Genomic DNA, 19,960 nt, shown 5'->3' on the forward strand with positions numbered 1-19,960 from the left:
CTAGCGCACTGCTTTTCACTGCTTGCACACTCAAGACATAATATAGTCTCTGTGCTGAGCAGCAATGGCAGGACTAAGCATCATCCTGATTAGCTTTTCATGGCATACATATATATATATATATATATACACACACAGACATAGAATCAGAACAGATCAATATTTGTTCTTTGGACTTTCTGTAGACTTTTTCTCTGACACTTCTGATGTGGACATCTGAGTGATGTCCAAAAGCCAGTATTCTTGAGAGCATATTTATGGCAGCTTCTGTTCTGCTGTATGTAATGCTAAAGGAATAGGCTTTTTGCATGTAGATTTGGACTGGAACAAGCAGTGAAGAGCTGAAAAGCCTTATATTATCCCAACACAGCACAATGATTCTATAAAATAACTTTGTAGTGTTCCAAGTTAAGAGGCGTTTTACGAGCATTAAGGGAAGACAAGTAAAAGGAGACTTGAAGGAACTGCTGCTCCGTAAACCAGGGTATTCTTTCTCACTGTGGTACTGAGGCACTGCAGAGTATGGTGGTGCAGGCTGCGCATCTTAACATGAAGAGCTGGACTTACTCAGGAGAGTGGGATTTCAGGAAGATTTTCAGCAGTTCCATTGTCAGTTTCTCAGATCATGGAACTGGTTTTCTCTTTATGAGCAAAAACTCTTCCTTGTTGTTGAAAACAAACAAATGAACAAAAGTACAGTGATATGAAAGGGGAACATGCATGAATTACTTAACACTCTGAACTGTTCTGAGTTCCTGCATGGTTACGTTGCTCAGTTGTGCATGCTCCACATGGCTGATGGATTGCACACACTCCAGCCTGGAGTTGTGCATCTTTTGGAGGTGATCTTGAACCTCAAGTAATCAACAGTTCTTGCACACATTTTTATTGCACTTACTTAGCTTTTCTGTGACTCCCATGTCCGAACACAGTCTTTTAGAGCCATATTGTAGTATGGAATTAAGGCAGCTCCTTCCTAGGATAGGAAACAATAGGCTGATGCATCTATTTAGTTCAGGTATTAGAATAAGGGTCTGACTTGTGTCATCTTATATCCAGTTATACACTCTGCAGTGAGTGTATAGCAAGGAAGTTCAAGCTGCTTTCCAGAGCCAAGTTTCCAGAAGCCGATTATGAGCAGACAGTGCTACAAGCAGATTTTCCATTTGTATCATTTTACTGCTTTGATCGTGCTATTGAGATACCAGTTGCAGAAAAGACTATAACCAGAACACTGAAACCAAATATTTCTCATTAGTGTAACGGAATGATGTGTGCATGCTGTTTCTTAAAGGGCAAATCTTGTATAACAGCTTGCAGAGCAGTGCAGCGTGCTAACAGTGTCTTTGTCTGATGTAGAAACCAGGAAAGAACGTGGCTGCTATCATCCAGGACATCCACTCACAGAGGGAGAGGGACCTGCTGCGTGAGGCAGACAGGTAAAGTATAATGAGCATAGTCTGTGTGCTTCCCTCACATATCTCATTGCCTTTCTTATTTTGGATTGCATTCCAAATCACCGTAAAAATGTAAGTGGGTACAATATAAGTGCAGAACCTGTGCAGTGAGTTCAGATGGAAAAACTGTACTTGTTAAGAAAACAAATGAACTCATTACTGCTGCTGCTGATGACTCAGAAAATATGCCTGACACGTGAAGAACACACAAATGGAGCCATCCCCCTCTCCACCCTCCGTAGCAAAAAGCATAAAGGCTGGAGCTGCACTGACACTGGAGAGGAGGAAATGTAGTTGGTATACTTCTGATCTATCTGGCTTCATTAGTACTTTCTGGACCTCCCAGCAAAGCTGGAGAAGAAATAGAGCCTAAAAACATCTATTTTAAATAATTTATCATTTTCATTTTTGTCTAGATAACTAGACTCTAGTTAATGCTAGAATTATTGTAAGGGCATTAACATACACAGTTTCAATGTTAAACACCTTGTTTTTAAGAAAAAATGAGTGTATTCTATACAAATCTGTGCAGTGCGTGTCTGTGACAGGCCTGGGGTCTCAGGGGTGCTGGCACCAGGGTAGTCCCAGAGCGTTTTCAGTACACAAGACCTCAGCAGCCCACTGTTACAGCAAGTTACAGCTGCCTTTTCCCTCTGCAGCAGGTATGGCACAGAGAGGCCCCGCTCTCGCAGCCCTATAAGCCGTTCCTTGTCGCCCCGATCCCACACTCCCAGCTTTACTTCCTGCAGTTCACCCCGCAGCCCGATGGGGACCAGCAGGACCGACTGGGGAAATGGAAGAGAGTCATGGGATCAGTCCCCATATTCTCGACGGGAAGAAGAAAGAGAAAGCAGAGAATGGCGAGAGAATGGGGACGAGAAGAGAGACAGGACTGACACGTGGGTACACGAGAGGAAACATTATTCCCGACAGCTAGACAAATTTGACTTGGATGAACGGATTGAAGGAGGCAGAGGGCACAGAGAAAAATATATAAGGAGTGGTTCTCCTGGCTCCCTCCACCCTTTGTCTGGCTACAAGAGCAGGGAAGATGACTATTACCGAAAAGCCTCTAAGTCAAAATGTGACAAATTTCAGAGGCAGGAGTTTTCTGGGAGATTTAAGAGAAAAGAAGAGGCAAAGTTCAGGGAACACAGGCATTCTTACAGCGAGGATGCTGCTAGGGAGGAGGTGGCTGAACAGAAGCATAACAAGGTCTCTGAGAGCTCCAGGCAGAAACAAAGCGATAAGAATAGAGTGAAGAAAGCTGAAAAAGACCAAGAAGAAGATGCTGTTGCTGAAGGCAGTGATGTGAAGGAAACCAAACCTCCTGAGAATAAGGTAGAGATCCCAAACTGTACGTAAGAAATAGGTAAATGCTGATGTAATGCATTTTCTGAAGTATTTTAGGTTAGTTGCTTTGGTGTGTGATGGTAACATGCAATGTTATGCCATGACGGGGTTAGGGAATATATTCCTAGAGTAGATCATGGGAGGTCACCTCATCCAAGTCTGTGCAAATTTGTTACTCCATTGTAGTTGTTGTACCTGGATATATAATCTTTCACTGCCATGTGCAGACCTTTTGGATAAACAGTGAGGGGAAGGGAAGAGACAACTGAAAACAAAACCAAATGAACATCTACTGTTTGCATGTGGGTTGCCTGGCAGAGACAATTGGTTTGCTGTTCTGTCTTCCAAATCCGTGCTAAACCCCCATGGCTGCTGCCTTTGCATTGTTACCTTCTTCCACTGCCTGTGTTAAGAATCAAGTTATCTAGGAATTAAGTTGTCTAGTAATGTTACAGGGATGCACAATGTATGTAATTATGCTGCTATTGCTATAGGTTGTTATGCTGATAAGATGGGGAATGGCCTAACAATAAGGAACATTTTCTTTTGGTCAGCTCAGTAGAGCAATTGGTGTCTACTGAATGTGAGGTCATCTGCAGCAGGGATAATTCACACTGCTCTTTTCAGTGTACTGGAGAATTGTCTTCCCATGGTAGAACCAATGAATCAGCTTATCTGTAAAATTATGGGATCTCTGCAGAAATACTCCCAGTCAGTGAAGTATCTGGATTTGTAACTCAGCTAGCCTCTGCAATGGGCAGCAGCACTAGCTCATGCCATAGAAATGTGTTTCTGTAACCACTTTTTGTCATCTTTCTCCTGTGGCTGATATTTTACTGTGATGGGTGGTTCCTTGGGAGATTTCTTTCACTTCCAGAAAGGTCAAGCAGCTTCCTGAATCATCAGTGTTGCACACCCCTCTGCACATTTCCCAGTCGTTTTAAGCTGGCTTGGTAAAAGGCACACCTCCCTCAGGGACTACTGCTAATAATGTATTTGAAAGGGCAGAAATAGGTTTGAATGCTCTTGAACTCATCATACTCATGTTCTACCCCTCTTTTAATAGGTGTCAGGTAATACTGTGGCTTTGGTCTTCCAAAGTATCAGCAGTGTAAGTACTCACAGTCTCAGCTGATCCTGCATCAATAAACAAAGCAGTTAATGTCATTTGTAGACTTCTAATACTACTGGTCTCTTTACCATATCTGAGCCAAGAATAACAGACATGGATAAAGAACAGGGGAACAGAGGTTGGAAATTTTAATGAATTCACATTCTTCTCCACCTGTCTCCTAGTCTCTCTTCTAACTGTCATCTCTATGATATAAGTTACATGTCTTTAGTTTTGTTTCATCATTTTTTCATCATTCTTATTTTTGCAGCTTTTCCAATGGAATCCAATTCTTGGGTCTTTTCTCACAGTCTGGTTGACTTGCATAAATATTAGAAATAAAGAATATGACCTTGGGAGTGACTTTGCTTCCCTAGACCCAAAATAGAAACATAATAGAGTGCCACTGTGTATTGCTATATGTGTTTATGTTGTATCTATTTTAGCTTGGTAAAGAGGAGCAAGATCCAGAGAAGAGCTCACCTTCAGCTGATAAACAAGGAGGAGAATCTGGAGAGACTCTGGAAAACACAAGAAAAGAGAAGGTTGGTGACACATTGTTGGTACAGCTTCCATGATAAAACAAGTGAAGACCCAGGTTTGGTGGTACATTCTCCCAGCTGAAATATTGAAGACCTCTGGAAGGGTGCATAGAGGGGCAGCAGAAGGGAGATGTCTAATTTAACCTGCCTTGTCTTGACCTTTTCCCGAAGTCTCCAGAACTCTTTTTTTAGTTGCTCTTTGCCAATGTACATTGCTTTGCATGCATAGCCCTTGGCACTGACAACTGTAATGTATGCCTGAGTGAACCGTGTAACTTTGTGAACCGTGCCCAAAAATAGGAGATGCAGTCAGTTAGTGGAGAAGGGGGAGGGGAGACTAATGATGAAAACTTTTCAGAACATTGGCCTTAGATGGTCTACCCATAGTAGCCTCTTCTGATTGCTTCTGGTTTTAATTAAATAGTGTCTTCACAACAACCCTTCTGCAGCATCACAGTTGGGAGCAGCAATGTCCTTGGAATTCCTCCAGCTTCATATCTGTAGGGTCATGGGTTGATGATCAGATATGGAAGCTATTGATATCTCTTGCTGTAGAAAACTGATCTCCTGGCAAGAACAGTGTCAACTCCCAGAGTTTTCTTGCTGTTTTAGGATTCTAGGAAAGGAAATGTGCGAATGGCCAAACAGGAGGAGAATACAGATTATTAACAGATTATGAGCTCACAGTGATACTGAGAGCTGAAATCTAAACTGCACCAACTATGTATGAAAAGGACATTCTGATACTTCTTAAGTCCAGTACTAGAGTCTGAGCATCCTACACATCTATAATTTCCTATGTGAAGTACAGCAGATTATAAATCTTGGAATATAACTGTAAAAGTTATTTCTCTTAAGGTCTAGGCCAATCTCTAGTCTCTGGCAGAGGGCTCTTGCAGGAGGAAGGAAATGGCTACAGAAGGTAGAGGCATTTTCTCAGACACCATTAGAATTTAAAGGACTCAATCCAGAAAAGTCAAAGCCACAGGGGCTAGAGTGGTGTTCAGTGTGTTCTCATTGTGGTTCCTATTTCTGGCTGCTCTGGAACAGAAGCAGAGGAAAGAGAGAGGTTGGTTTCCTTGGGGATCATGTAGCAGAGTCAGTCATGTAATAAAGTGTATGACAGGCTGTGCATTATTCGTCTGCTTATAAAAAAGCAAGGAGTGGGAGACTGGAGGGGCTGCAGTCTCCAAGGCAGCTATAGAAGCTCCTAAAAGTGAAATCCATATTATTATTATAAAAATACTACTTGTATGTGTGTATAACATTTAAAATCATAGCACTGAGGCGTGTCATCCATTGAAACTAAAAAACGAGAGGAGTTAGGCATGGCCAGATTGGAATTTTTCCTAGTTACTGATGTTCAGAGCCCACTGACCTCTCATATTTTTACATCTCTGTGACAGGACCAAGACTGGGAGAGTGGAAGTGAGATAGAAGGCGAGACCTGGTATCCTGCTAACATGGAGGAATTAGTGACAGTAGATGAAGTGGGAGAAGATGATCTAATTATGGAGCCTGATATAACTGAGCTTGAAGAAATTGTACCAGTTGATCAAAAAAGTAAAGCTGCTACAGAAATGTGTTCTTGTATGACAACCATGTTAGAACTGGAAAACAATCATAGCCACTTAACCAGAAGTGAAGAGAAATTTACCCATAAACCTTTAGAAACAAACTTCAGGTCGGCAAAGGGCAGTGTAGCTTCTAGCATCTGTCAGGATGACGAGGAGGATGATAATGATGATGCTGTAACTGAAGCATCAAGCCTAAATCTGGACCCTGAGCAGAAGCCAGAGGAGTCACAAGAAGACCAGTCTGCAAAGGAGTCTGACCACCAGCAGAAGGAAGTAAAAAATGATAAAGGCTCTGACACTCATTTAGAGCCTTCTGTTCAGCTAAAAGAAGAGGCTCTCCAGCTCCCTGGTGCATTTATAGATGATTACAAACAGATGGGATCACAAGGGGCTGAAAGCAGAGAAGTTATGGAAATGCTTGTTAAAAATGTTAGTGAAGAAACAAGACATGGAAGCCAAGAGTGTCCAGAGGGTAACTACTGTTTTTTTTCTTTTCAGCCTGCAGGGAGCCTTGCATGTTTCCTCTGACAGTAGGCTGAAATTTATTGCTAACAAGAGTAAATGTTGCTAATAGTATCAAGACTTGTCCTTGGAGCAGCTCAGTAAAAGAACTCGGGTGCCTTTTGCCAAGCTAAACCATTAGAGGCTCTTAGCTGAATAGTGTAAATGAAATATGATAAGCAGCTTGCAAGCTTTCTGAAAGGCATAAGCTGCTATAATTGTCATGTCAAGGTTCACATGAGTTTAACTGAACGCTTTCAGTGCTCTGCTAAATTTATTTTGAATTGTCAATGAAATGAGTGACAGTCACTGAAGGTCAACAGAAAAGTATCTGTAATGTCTGGCTGGCTCCTGGACAAGGTGGGTATTCTTACACACTGTACTGAGGCATTACTAACATGGAAATCATCCACAGATTGTTACTTCTTAGTCCCTGTTCACACAAATACGTGTCTTTTGTCAGGACTTGCTTTACCACCTCCTCTTATCTACTGCCTTTCATATGTCTGATAGGACATGCTGTGAGATAGTGCCAATGAATGTAATCATAGCTGTCTATTAATATTTTACTGCCAGGAAAAAAGAGATCTTAAGTGTCTGAAATTGAGGTTGGTTCCTTGTCACACTTTCAAATGAAATTTGAGCAAACGAGGAGTGGAAGTGGAAAACGAAATAGGCCATATAGGTCAGGAATGCTCTTCTTTGGTTGCTACTGGAGCCCTTGTGTTGGAGAAGGGTTTGTGAGCAGAAGTTGCTAGAAGTTTTATGAGTGCCACCTTCATGCAGAATATTTGGTTTGAATATCTGATCTTGACCTAACTTTTTCTTCCTGAATAGACTTGAAACTTGTTCACCTTTCAGTACCTACCTTTAGGCCTGAGGACAGCTTTCCAGGCTTTGCATGTTTGGAGATAATCTGCCATGCCATGCCCTGCAACTGGAGATGGCAAGCTTGGCTCCCTTGGCTGCCCACTTCACAGACATCAAGCTCCAGTAGCAGAGCCTGGAAACTCCAGGAGAGCTTGTGTCCCAGATGTCTGCTGTGGATGTGGTAGCTGCTGTGCAAAGCTCTAGGCTCTCAGCATATGCAGCTGCCAGCTTTAAAGCCCAGAAATCAATCTAAGTGAGACTTACATTGCCAGAAAGGCCCTGGGTGTTATAAGTGTACACCAACTGAAGCTCTTGAGTTTTTCAGGATTTCTTCAGCACATTTGGAAACTTGGAATGGTCTTAAAAGTTAACTTGAAAGCCAATCAGTCGGGTTTTTTTAATTATTATTTTTCTTTTAAATCACGCAATATGCACATTTAAAATCATGAAGGAGTCATGAAGGAGAATTCATTCTTGTAGTCAGAAATTGCAGAATGTTGAACGGCAGACTTGAAAGGCAGGAAAGGTTTGGTTTGGGCAGAAATGTATTTGTTTTGTAAGAAAATGTAGCTCTTATCTTGGTGAAATTTGCAATGCAGAGGAAATGCCATCAGGTTAAGGGAACTGGTTCCTTGAGGTAAGGACTGAAAAGCAGGAATCACACCATTTTATCTGTGATTCTGTTGCTCTGTGGAAAAAGAAAAAAAAATATCTGGTCTGAGTCTACTTCTGTTGATCAGTAGGAATCAAACCTTCCAAAAGCCCAGAGCCATAAAGCAGAACCCATCCCCTGCAGAGCTGAGGATGTGGCTCCAGGAAGAAGATGGCAGCAGTGCCATGGGGGTCCTGCTGTGGGACGGTTGGCAGTAGGGGAGATGCTCACAGCAGGTGCTGCTGCCCATATGCAGCCCAGCCCCAGCCCTTGTCATGCGATGCCATAGGTGGTTACAGGGCTGCAATTCAACTGTGCTTGGGCCAGAGGCATGTGTAATATTATGGATATGTTTAGAATTTAAAATATTAAAAAGAAAAAAATACACATAGCAAACATGATATGAAAAATAGAAAAATGATCTGAGAGAAATAGGATTAACTATTGTTGAAGTAGCACTGAGTGGGGGTCTTATTTGAATGGAAGAGCTTAATTCATAGCTCCACCCAGAAAGTGTTCTAAGAATCCTTCTGCAGATGTCTGTTGAAACTAATAAACTGTTTTCATTCAATACATCTATTCATTTGTTAAGCAAATTCTAGGTACCTGGAAATGAGATCTCTCGAATACCCAGAAGTAGAGTCTAGGAGGAGGCACTCTCCGGCAGGCTGGGAACAAGAAGACGTCTTCACCGAACTCAGCATTCCCCTGGGTACGTTGGGACATTCAGGCCGAGGGTGGCTGAGGTGCCTCCCACTGCAATTCCTAGAGCTTACAACAAGATGTCACTTTAAGGCTGCTTGCTGTATTTATTTCTCAGATGTGAGGAGAGCGAAGGAGCAGGGTATAGGACAGAAGGGGAGCTGTTGAGAGAAACGAGCTTTTCATGGTAGACCTTTGCCAGTTTCTTTCCAGATGAATAGCAAAAGATGTTAATGTCACTGATGAAATCAGTTCCTTTGGGCTTCTTTGTCTCAAACCTGAGCCTGATGCAAGGAATCTCTGCAGTAATCAGAAAGAAGAGTAAACTAGCATGTTTTAGCCTTGTGTACCCCCCACAGGCACACTACATTCATAAGGTGGCCTGGTGAGGCTGTGGTAGAAACTCAGTTCAAAGTCAAGGAATCTTGAGGGCGGAAAGATCATCCAGGAAATTCTCTAGGAATTAGAGAGTTGAAATCTTAAGACATATGGTATGAAAAATACTTAGCAATTTAAAACAGTGCCTGCCATAAAAGTGTTGATTATACTCTCAGTATTACAAAAAGTATTCACTTTGCTGTGTAAACACTGATCACAAGCAAAACACTTGGGAGAATGCATCTTTTAAGAGCAATTTGCATGATGTCAGTGTGAATTTGCTGGTAGTAACTACTATAGCTGTTCTGGCCCTTGAGGTTACACAGTGAGATTTCTAGCCAAGATTTTGTGAGAAGGTCCATGTGTATGATATCTGTGAGAGAAGTGCAAGGTGTATTTGCAATGCATGGTATTTTATACTGCAGCTCAGGCATTCAAAGCCAGGCTGGATGGGGCCATGGGCACCTGGTCCTGGTGGTTGGTTGCCCTGCCTATGGCACAGTGTTGGAGTTCGATGATATTTAAGATAGCTGCCAACCTAAGCCATTTTATGTGTCCAGGGTCAGTCTTCAACTCTATGTCATTTAACTAGCTTATTTTGGGGGGGGAGGTTTCCAGCTGACATGTGAATGTAATGCAGAATTTCTCTATAGGTGTGGAATTTGTGGTGCCTAGAACTGGGTTTTACTGCAAGCTCTGCGGGCTCTTCTACACAAATGAAGAGACGGCAAAGACAAATCACTGCAGAAGTACTGTCCACTATAAAAATCTTCAGGTAAAAACACACGTGAAAATAGCCAATAACTAGATTTTGGGATGGACTGGGTATATTATAGTGATGGTAGTAAAAATCAGTTTTTGTGCCATGGGCAGAATTCAAAGTGAAATTTAAGTAAACAAAACCTTTCAGTAGTTCAAAATGTAACACCCTAATTTTTGACTGCAAGGTCCCTGCCATCAACTTATGGATCAGAAGTAAAATGGTGCCAGCTGGTAATTTTATCTTCTCATACACATTGGTTCCTTGTCATCAGCTCAGCAAGCTACTCAGACCTTTAGTTACCCATTGCTAAGAGTCCCAAATGTTCAAGCTGTTGGGGATGAGCCCAGCAGCTACCCTTATTATTTCTTAGTTTCAGGAGCACTGAACATGCCACTTGTTTAATAACTTTGCCTTTCTTGCTTTGTATGAGCATAAACTCCTGCAGCGTGTTTCAGCACGCAGTACTCTGTGATGCACAGGCTTTTCCTGCTGTGACCTGCTGAAATCACCTCCCTGTGCTGCAGAACAGCATGGCAGTTCAGCCACAGAGAACACCGCCACTGAATTATTTCTTTAAGGAAATGCAGAGGCATGTAATCACTTGCGTAGTTTCCATAAGTGTATACCATCAGCCGTTGATAATAGCATGAAGCGACCATGGGCACTTGCCTTTAAATAATATTTCCTGCCTTTATCACTTTTCACATGTACAGCTGATAGCATCAGTCATGACAGCGCAAGCATCATGCCTAATGCTAAGGACTCACTGAGGAGCCAGCCTTGCTTCACATTTTGAGTCCATGCCCATGTGTGGGGTGTGTACACTACAGAAGACACTTTTATTAGGGAGCTTTGAGACAGTTAAGAGTCCTTATTAGACACTTTTATTGGATCTCACATGCTCACCAAAAAAAAAAAAAAAAAGTGTGAAAGAATTTGACTGTCCCTTCTTTCTCTGTTCCTTCCCTCTGCCCGTAGCAAATACTGGAGCTCTGCAGGTGCCCAGTTCACATATCTGTTTTAGCTTCTTTCAAGAAAATCCAGAGAAATTGACCAAATGCAGCATCGCTCAGTACTTGCCCTGTATCCCGTGCAGGTGTGTCCCAAAGAACCTTTGCTTAAGCAGAGGTTGCAACTCCAGCTCCATGTAATGAGTCCTATGGGAAGAAAAAGCAATTTTCACTTTCTAAGTTATTCTAAGTCATAGAAAAAAATGTCCAAACAAATTTGGGAGAGCATGGAAAAAAATCTTCTTTTTCTCCCATTATACATTTCTCAGGAAATGTACTGTAGTAGGTGTGTAACTCTGACTTGAGATGAAAGCACAAAGGCAGCAAACGCTGTCAAAATGAAATCTGGCAAACAGGGTAATGAAAACATAATGTTCTGTACAGCCTTATCTTCTTAAATGGAGGAAGTATACATCTGATAAAAAACCATCCAACTTCTGCGCACTCAAATGGAAGTTCAGCAAGTTTTTGCTTTGTGTTTCTAGAACTGTATTAATTAATTGTACTCTGCAAGAAACATCAGTCTTTTAGGGTGGTGCAGTTTAATGAGTGCATCCAGCAACTTAAGACCTGTGGGCTCTAGCTGTATCTGAAGCTATGGGACTGCCCTGCAGACTGTCATTCTGTTGTCTTGCCCATGTGACAGATGCCACTGTCTGATGCCAGTGTCATTGTCCCAAATGTTTTCATGAATATGAGTCTTTTCCAGTTGATTTGCCACATGTCATCTTTCATACAACCTTCTTGGAGCCACGTCTCGAATGTATATGCAGTGTTTGGATTTTAACACAAAACTACACAGTTCGTTTCTTCCAAAAACCTCACTTAGGTGATGAGTAAATGAGTCACCATTACCTCCTCATATCACTCTGTGTTGCCCTTGAAGAACAGCAACCAATGAACAAATTTCAGCTGTTTCCTATCAGCCTTGCGCACTTTTTGTACTGTACCGTTCTCTTTGGCTTAATACGTAATTTCCCAGGTGGTATTTGTATTTGCAATCCACTGCTTTTTCCATGTCCAAAAGATCTAACGTTTGGTCTTCCCTCCTACAAGTATCACACCAAGCTGTCAGATTCATCTGGTGCAAGCTACCTTTGGCAATTCCGTGCAGCATTTTATCCTGTTTACCCCTAGCTTCATACAGTATTCATCAAAACTTGTATTTAAAGAAAACAAGTCTCTTTTTTTTTTTTCCTAGACTTTTATTTTCCTATAAATGAATTTGAATGCCTGATTTGCAAACTTCAAAACTGGTGACAGCTTCAGCTAAAGGTGAAGGATAAACCTCAGTCTTATTTTGGTGGATAATCATTCAAACCCAGAAACACGTGGGTTATTTGATCCAACAAGTGTTAGGGATTTGTTACAGTTCATGATGTACAGATCCCTTCTAATCTTTATGGATTCAATATCTTGGTACACTCCTGTAACATTTACTCTGGCCTTCTGCCATATGGAATTTTGTACCTGGGAGCCACAATCAAGAGTTATGTAACTTCTACTCCCAAGTCAGGTTAATGGAGGTGCAGTCATCGTTTTCTCACAGTTATGCGCCTACTCTTTACATTTACTGAGTCTGTACCTTTTACATCCACAACGTGTATTTATGTGAGACAGCCTGGCAGTCAGAACGTAGCCCTTTGTTTCTTTACATTCATTTCCCATTCCTCCTGGAATGTCCTCGTGGAGGACAGAGAGTAAACTACTCTGGAGGAATCCTGCAACTAAATGATGTATGTATGACCACCTCTACGTTACTGTGTGGGTATTTGTGTAGACTGGCTGATGAAGAAGCTTCTTTCTGTCTCTTTCTAAGTCTGTTGACTGTGAATAAATACTTTGAGCACCATCTTCCAACCTACATCAGTTGGTTCATCTTCCATTTCTACTAATAGTGCTTTCAGAAGGTTGGAAGCCTCACTGGCCACATCCATATTTTCTAATCACGCTGAAATGCTTTTTCTTAGGGTAACAATGTGCACAAATACTCTAGCCAGAGTACTCAATTTTGTTAATTATTATTGAGTTTGATTTGTCTCTTTATATAAATATTCTTGTGCACAAGATACATGTCTGAACTGGAAGTGCTGAAAATGTAACATAGATGCTTTAAATTATGACTCAGAATCTGTGTCTACTTTCTGAAGCAGCAGTCTTACCCTGGTATAATTTAGTTGGCTCAGTAGGGTTAGGTCCTGTGCTATAACACACAGGAGCTGCGGGTTTGCTTGCAAACAGTGGTGAGGTCTGGTTACACAGACTGCTGGATGTTGTGATCTTTCTGACAGCAATTCCCCTTGTGGCACAAGAGTAAATGACAGAACTTTCAAATCCATGGATTAAGCATTTTACCTGGCTTGAATTTTCACCAGAAGGGGGGTTCTATGTATATTCTTCCATGCTGAGGTGCTGGGATTGTATAAGAGCTCTGAAAAGGAGTAGACCATTTTGTGTTGAGTGTTTTCAGTTTTAATAGAGATGGATTGGTTTTTTGTGTTGTGATTGCAGAAGTATCTGTCCCAGCTTGCAGAAGAGAGCCTGAAAATGAAGGAAGAAGACAGCCACCTGCTTCAGGATGACACTGGAATTGTTCCTCACTTTACTAAGAAAAAAATATGATGTGGATGAGCTGGAAGAGCCATAACGAGTGAATGCTGATATATTTTTTAGTTTTATTTTCTCTGATATAACTGTCAATTTGCACTGTACAGAGGAGGGGAAATAAAGAGCATCTTCCATGCACCTATGCCCAGAGTGCCATTAAAAACCAAAATGCCTGAAACTGTTTCCCACGGTGAAGCAAAGCTGGCATATCTGTACCAAGTGGAGCAATTCTTTCTCACACTCTGCACGTTGGGAGTGGTTTCCTAGATTAAATCAGAATTCTCAGGGATTCTTCAGCTTTTAATTCTGATGTGACACATCAGGTCAGGCGGAGTATTTAGAAGCACTCAGCATCATCCTCCAGTGGACGCTGGAAGGAAAGGAGATGTGACTATAAATAGTCTTTAATGTTGCTTAAAGTGTCTGCAGTTATTTTGCTCGTTACCCCAGTGAGTAGGATTAGTGAGTAGGATTTGCATAGGACATCTAAAGCCATTGTGCTAAAACTAAGCTGTAGATGGCATCGTGTATACCCCATCAGCATCCATCTCCATGGTCTTAGAGCTGGGTGAAACGATAGATATTTGTATTGTTAAGCACTGACTGTGTTGTATGAATGCAGAGGGAGCCACAGTCTCTGCCCAGGGACCTTACAGCCTGAGCCCAGCACAGTGAGAGCAATTCAAACATGCGTGCTGGCAGCTCTGGATTTCAACGTTTTCTATGGCGTGATCAGGGTGTTCTCCAGATACTGTTGTGTTTGAAACTCTTCTCTTTGATGAATCTAAAGGGTGCCAACTTTGAGTCTTACAGACTTGAAACTTTCACGGGAGGCTTTTTAAAGTGCCATGTGTTTGGACCATGTTGCTTTTAGACATTTTACTTGGGACTCTTGCTTTTGGAGTCTTGCTTTTCTGTTTTCTTTTCAGAGCTGCTTTTCCTTGGCTTGGCAATGTTGAATTTTCCTGGTTTTCATGGAAAGATGCCAGACTTTTTAATATTGTTTTCATATTTTATTTCCCTGCTTTTTTTTTTTTTTTTTAAGGTGAATTTCACAACTCACAGCTCACAGTGCTGCACTGAGAACAGGATGCACCAGCAGCTCTGGCATTATTATGAGCTATTGTTTCTGTGCTGTTATTACTTAGTATTTTGCACAGTCCCTTTGAAATGCGCTGTACAAGTTTCTGGTTCATTTCAATGGGGCTTTGTGTTGTATAGTGAATGCGTATGCAAACCATTGCCAGAATTGATCCCAGAGTTATACTTTTATAAAGTGCACCACGCGATCTAGGCAGATGGGGATTTGCAGACGTGTTTCCGTTCTTTGCCTGACTCTCATACTCATCAAAGTATGTTCTGTAAAAAGCTGCTGGTGCAAGATGTCCTGTTTAGATGTTGTACAGAGGAAATAGTTTCCCAGAAGGTTCCCGTCATCCCTAAGAATGGCAGGGATATTGCAAACTATTACAGAGTGGCTAAAATGCCAAAACCACTTCCACCAATGTATTTGTTCCATTATTTCTCATGCCAGCAGTCGTGCTTATTCCCTGCAGTATCCTGTGGCCAAGCAGCGTGTCTTAGAGGTGTCTGGCGTTGTTGCCTGAAGCCCTCTTCTATTTCATGGCCTGTGCTTTCCACTCATTTTTACCAGAGGTGGGTTCAGATTTCATATTTGGAATTCCTGTTACTCACAAGTTGAGAGATTCTTTGCATCCCAGATTCAGATGTGGCCTATCCAAACGACAAGGGGAAATGAAAAACATTGCAGCATAAATCCTTCTTTATCCGTACTTGAAGTATTCTTAAGATTTGGGTCCATCTGTCATTTCAAACAGATTTTGTTTTTCCCTAAGAAAAAAAAGAAAGAAAGAAAATTGCAAACAAAGATTTTTTTTCCTTTAAAGGTTGGGCTTTCCTTTGGCTGTTTGCTTTTCACATAGCAGTGAAATCTGAGCACAGAGCTGTTAGGGCAAGAGCTTACATTGCAAGCTATAAGATTACAAAAATGGCAGCAGAGATTGTGCAACCATCTTCTAAAGCACAGCTCTCAAGCTGGTCATGTATCATCTGAATGTGAACCTCCCCTCATGCCCTTCAGCACAATCTCGGCACAAGGGAAGGAAGTCACAACAAATGCAAGCGTTAGATTTTTGAAGCTAACTCTGCTATCAAACTGGGGCTCTCACTGCCCTAATGGCAGCTTGTTAGACCATGTGGTTAAGTTTAATTGGATGTGAGACATAGCTGAGTCTATATCAAAGTCATAAGCCTCCAGCAACTTTATCCCCAGGTAACCTCAAATGAGAAAAGTATCGCTGTTATTATTCTTTGTTTGTATTGCAGCAGAAGCTACAGGTCCACTGCCTTTATTATAGGCACAACACAAATCCACAACAAAGACTTTCCCAGGCCAAGGAGCTTTAAACCCAACTTTCAGAAAACAGACAACAGGTGGATACAGGCAGGCGGGGAAGGCAATAGGCAATCACGAGATTTTGACTGGCAGGAGCAGAATTACTAAAATGAGGGTTTGCCCAGGAGGTTATTTTTCACCCCTCCTCAAATTCTTAATCAGGATCACTCCCATTATTCATAGCTTGCGTATTTAACCTTCTTTTTCCTGTCTGGTTGCATTAGATATGCAGAATTCCTTCTTGACAGAGTGGACCTCAGTATCCTCCAGTCCTTGACTGAGATGTGCTCGCTTAAGTTTTGGTCTCCATCCAAGTCTCTGGGAGCAGAAGTCTTGACCAAGGATCACAAGAGCCTGTCATGGCTCCAGGTCTTTTGTTCAGTTCTGAGCCCAAGCCACTATATTGCAGCTGAAGGAAGTAGAGGGAGGACACTCCGTGAGGCACTTCTACCCTACTTAGTTTCCTCTGCTGGAGATGTCTCAAGCGAGAGATGCAGGAGTGATGCTCAGCCCCATAGATGTGACCTAACCAGACACTTACAGAGATGGTTTGGTGGCCCCTTTCCTCTGAGCTTTGTCCTGACACAACAGCAACCTGTAACATCTCAGGTATGGCCAAAGGGACAGTTTTCCTTCTGATGAAGTCCTTTCTCACCCTAGAACTCAACACTTTAAAGCAATCTCAAGTCTCAGCTAACTCCTTCCAATCCCTACGATCAGTTTTCAGCCTGATTCACTTTGAGATCTCAGAGATAATCTCCTTCCCTCCCCAACAGGCCATCATGCAATGCTGACAGGCATTCAGCTCCTCAATTTCTACTACCTATTGTGCTGAGGAAGAAGGCCACTGTAGGCAGTTGCTGGCCTTTCTCAGCTTATGTACAAACGTGTTGTTTCTTTTGGTTTGTTAGATTCTGAATCTTTACTTTTCTTGTTGGCGGAATTCATCATCACTATAATCCACACTGTTTATTAATACATACATATATATATATATATATATATACTTTTTATATATATAGCACAAAGCAGGCTCAGGTCTAGCCAAAAATATATTGATATTTAAAAAAAAAATAATAATAAAAGAGCGTCCTTAATATATATACAAACCATTTCAACACATCTTAACCAAAGATTGCACTTTTTGAATAGGGACTGTGCTTTTCATCTTTGTGAAATCTCTATTATCTCCAGTAGTCTTTAATGTCAATCTGCAACTTACTTTCCTTGAAGTATAAAATAAAACAAACAAACATTTGCCCCGTAAGATTAGACAAAGTTTCACATTGGCTTTAACACTAAATTAGTGTTAGGCTAGTTCTATTCAGGGTTTTTCTATTCTCTAAGGATTAAGGCTGTGATTTGTTGAATTATACTTGAACTGGACCAGATGTATTATTTATTGAGCTTATATAATCCTGTTAATTTAAGTTTTGGCTTGTAAACAGTTGGAATTTGTTAGTACTTGTTTAATTATGTAGGAACTGTCATCAATATTAACTGATCAGTGTAACTGATTGCAATTTGTGTTTCCTAAAAAGAAAGATTTTAATAAAGAGAATTAAAAAGCTTAACTAGTGGTGGGCAGTTGTCCCCAGTTGTCCCATCAGCAATGTGCTTCTAATGTGTTGCAAATCAAAACAGATGGAAGCTGATTTGGGGAGTAAGGTGAAAATAGAAGGCCAAAATGTTTGCTGTTAAATATCATTTCTAGTAGTTGTGATTCTCTTAGCAGGTGGTTCCTGCCACACACCACGAGTGAATGCAGTCATCAGGTGCTGAAGTTGAAGTGAACACATCTTGGCGTTCCACTCCATAATTATTTGTAATTGTTACTACCTGCTGTATTAATTATTACCTGTTAATAGATATGCACTCACTTCCCTTTTTCTCTTTATTTTCTCAGAATAAATTTGGCAGGCTGGCTGTCCCCACTGGCTTTTCTCTGTTTCCATCCAGTCTGTCTTCTCATCCTTCTGAAAGTACCATAGAAAATAATTGTCCCCAGCAAAGCTAAGCATGCCTTAAGCGTTCCCTACCTGATCTCAGCCAAAGTCCCTCCGTTTGCCTGTTTCTCTTCTCATGTGTTCTCCTTTTGCTGAAACTCCCTCTTTCAGCACACTGCCATTGAACAGCTGGGGAAATGGGTCATTGGCAGTAAGGCTGACACTCTGGTTTTCTGACTCTCCGGTTCATTAAATCAGCACTTAAATGTATTTAAAAGTGTTTTGTAGCTAAAGCACATGTGTAATGTATTTTAAGCACAAATGGTTTCGGTTCTTCTGCTGCGGATGTACTGAAACCTTCATGCATGTGACTGTGATATCATCTCTTCACAGCTATGAATCTCTCTTTCTAAACATCAGGAAAGTCGATTTTATAAGTGTTTATTTGGCATCACGTGTCCTTAACTAACAGAAATCCAACCTGCAGGGTGCAGGCTGCCGAGGACATCAGTGTTAGTGGGGCTGTGTTTGTGCAGGTGGCAGTAGGACAGCCCCAAAGAACAGGTTTTCCTTTGCTTGCCTTTCTACCTCTCTCTGCCAACCTCTGCTTATCTATGTCAACACGCTGAGCGCTCCCCATGTGTTTGGCTTGTCTGATGCAATGCTGTGCTGTGCAAGTGTGCCCCTGGAGGTAAGGTGACCGTGTTGCAGAAAAGATGGGGACTGCAAACCCAGGGATCTTCCCTGCCCTCTCTGGGCCATCCTCGGTCGGATGGGGTAATGCAGTGGTGGAACAAAAAGAATCCTTTTCCATTGCACTAAAGAAATACCCAACAGGCATCAATCAACCTCGAGCTTGGCAGCAAGCGTCAGAGCTACAGGCCCAGCAGGACCCATTTTCCACGCACGAAGATTTCTTGTTGAGGCTCATCTGCACACAATTGCATCAGCCTACTGCAGGGCAAGATTTCTGATCAGATACCCATGGTGATTAAAGCCAGGGAGCTCTCATTTCAGTTTGTATCAGGCTGACTCTGCTTAAGCAGCCCTCCATCAAGAGCAGTGCTTAGCTACCAGAAGTAAGCTTCATTTAAGCTGAAATAAGCTGCATACGTCAATTTTTAATTAACTGGGTCAGATCTAAATGAGTACACACGTCCAAAAGCTTTCTGTGCACTAGAAAGCTCCATAGGGCAGGATGTATCCAGCCTTTAAGATCTTTGCCAGGCAGAGCACTGGCCCATATCCCTCCAGGTAAGACAGCACCAGCCGTGCAGCCCTGGTTGGCAACAGCTCTTCCAGCCTGGTTTCTTCCCAGTTTCTTTGCAGTGAAGGTTCCTGTTTGTAAGCTGCCATAACATTGTTTGAGGACGTGTATATGAGTTCCACCTTCCTCAAACACAGCCTTTGTGTCTTTATGCGGGCACAGGAAGCCTGTTTTGTTTGTGGGTTTCTACTCCGGCTTGGTTGTGTTTGCATTGCAGTTGGGTTATCTTCAGCACAGAGCACCGTGTTCTTGGCAGCAAACTTTCACCTCGTGCTCAGGGGGTGTAGCCAGGCAATGCTGTGCACACCTGTGCTGGGAAATTAGGAGAAATTTGCCTGCTTGTACCACTGCTGTGATGCTAAAACCAGTTTCACAGCAGTGCTATTAGTGAGTGCTTAGCAGCGCCCGGCTCCCAAGGCATAGGCACACTGCAGGGCATGGGGATGTACCTATGTGTGTGTGCATGTGTGTGCAAGAGCAAGGCTTGCACTGCCTCGCCTGGACTTTAGCATTAAACACTTGGCACATGCTTTGCTAGTATTACAATAGCAAGTCATATTCTTGTGGTTCATGCCCAAATTGAGTTTCTAACATCCCTATCTACTGTGTTGGCTGCTACTTCCCTGATGCAGGGATCCACTGCAGTGGAGAGCAGTGTGTGCACTGAGGTGTATGAGGGGAGCAGTGCCTGTGTTCCCCAAGATGCCCCCACTGAAAAGTGTGGGATCTTCAGAAACAAGGCAGATCTTAACCTGACGTGTCCACAGAAGGAAAATGCACTGAGACAAACAGGAGGATCAGCCCGTGT

The 19,960-nt window shown here is 42.1% G+C and overlaps 1 protein-coding gene across 6 annotated transcripts in view; it reads left to right on the plus strand.

Moving 5' to 3' along the window:
- RBM20 (RNA binding motif protein 20) overlaps positions 1-17,897 on the plus strand; it is a 91,896-nt gene extending 73,999 nt beyond the window's left edge. For 5 of the 6 annotated variants that reach the window (XM_032445460.1, XM_032445457.1, XM_032445459.1 and 2 more), the window contains exons 8-14: positions 1,360-1,439; positions 2,117-2,798; positions 4,368-4,466; positions 5,870-6,512; positions 8,656-8,775; positions 9,797-9,918; positions 13,428-17,897. In XM_032445460.1, coding sequence (XP_032301351.1) covers positions 1,360-1,439; positions 2,117-2,798; positions 4,368-4,466; positions 5,870-6,512; positions 8,656-8,775; positions 9,797-9,918; positions 13,428-13,538 — 1,857 coding nt within the window. In that variant the 3' untranslated portion in view covers positions 13,539-17,897. The remainder of the gene's footprint in view (positions 1-1,359; positions 1,440-2,116; positions 2,799-4,367; positions 4,467-5,869; positions 6,513-8,655; positions 8,776-9,796; positions 9,919-13,427) is intronic. The other variant, XM_015867389.2, reaches the window with a different exon arrangement.
- Positions 17,898-19,960: the final 2,063 nt, after the last annotated feature.

This window comes from Coturnix japonica, chromosome 6, assembly GCF_001577835.2.
Source record: "Coturnix japonica isolate 7356 chromosome 6, Coturnix japonica 2.1, whole genome shotgun sequence".
Classification (NCBI taxonomy): domain Eukaryota; kingdom Metazoa; phylum Chordata; class Aves; order Galliformes; family Phasianidae; genus Coturnix; species Coturnix japonica.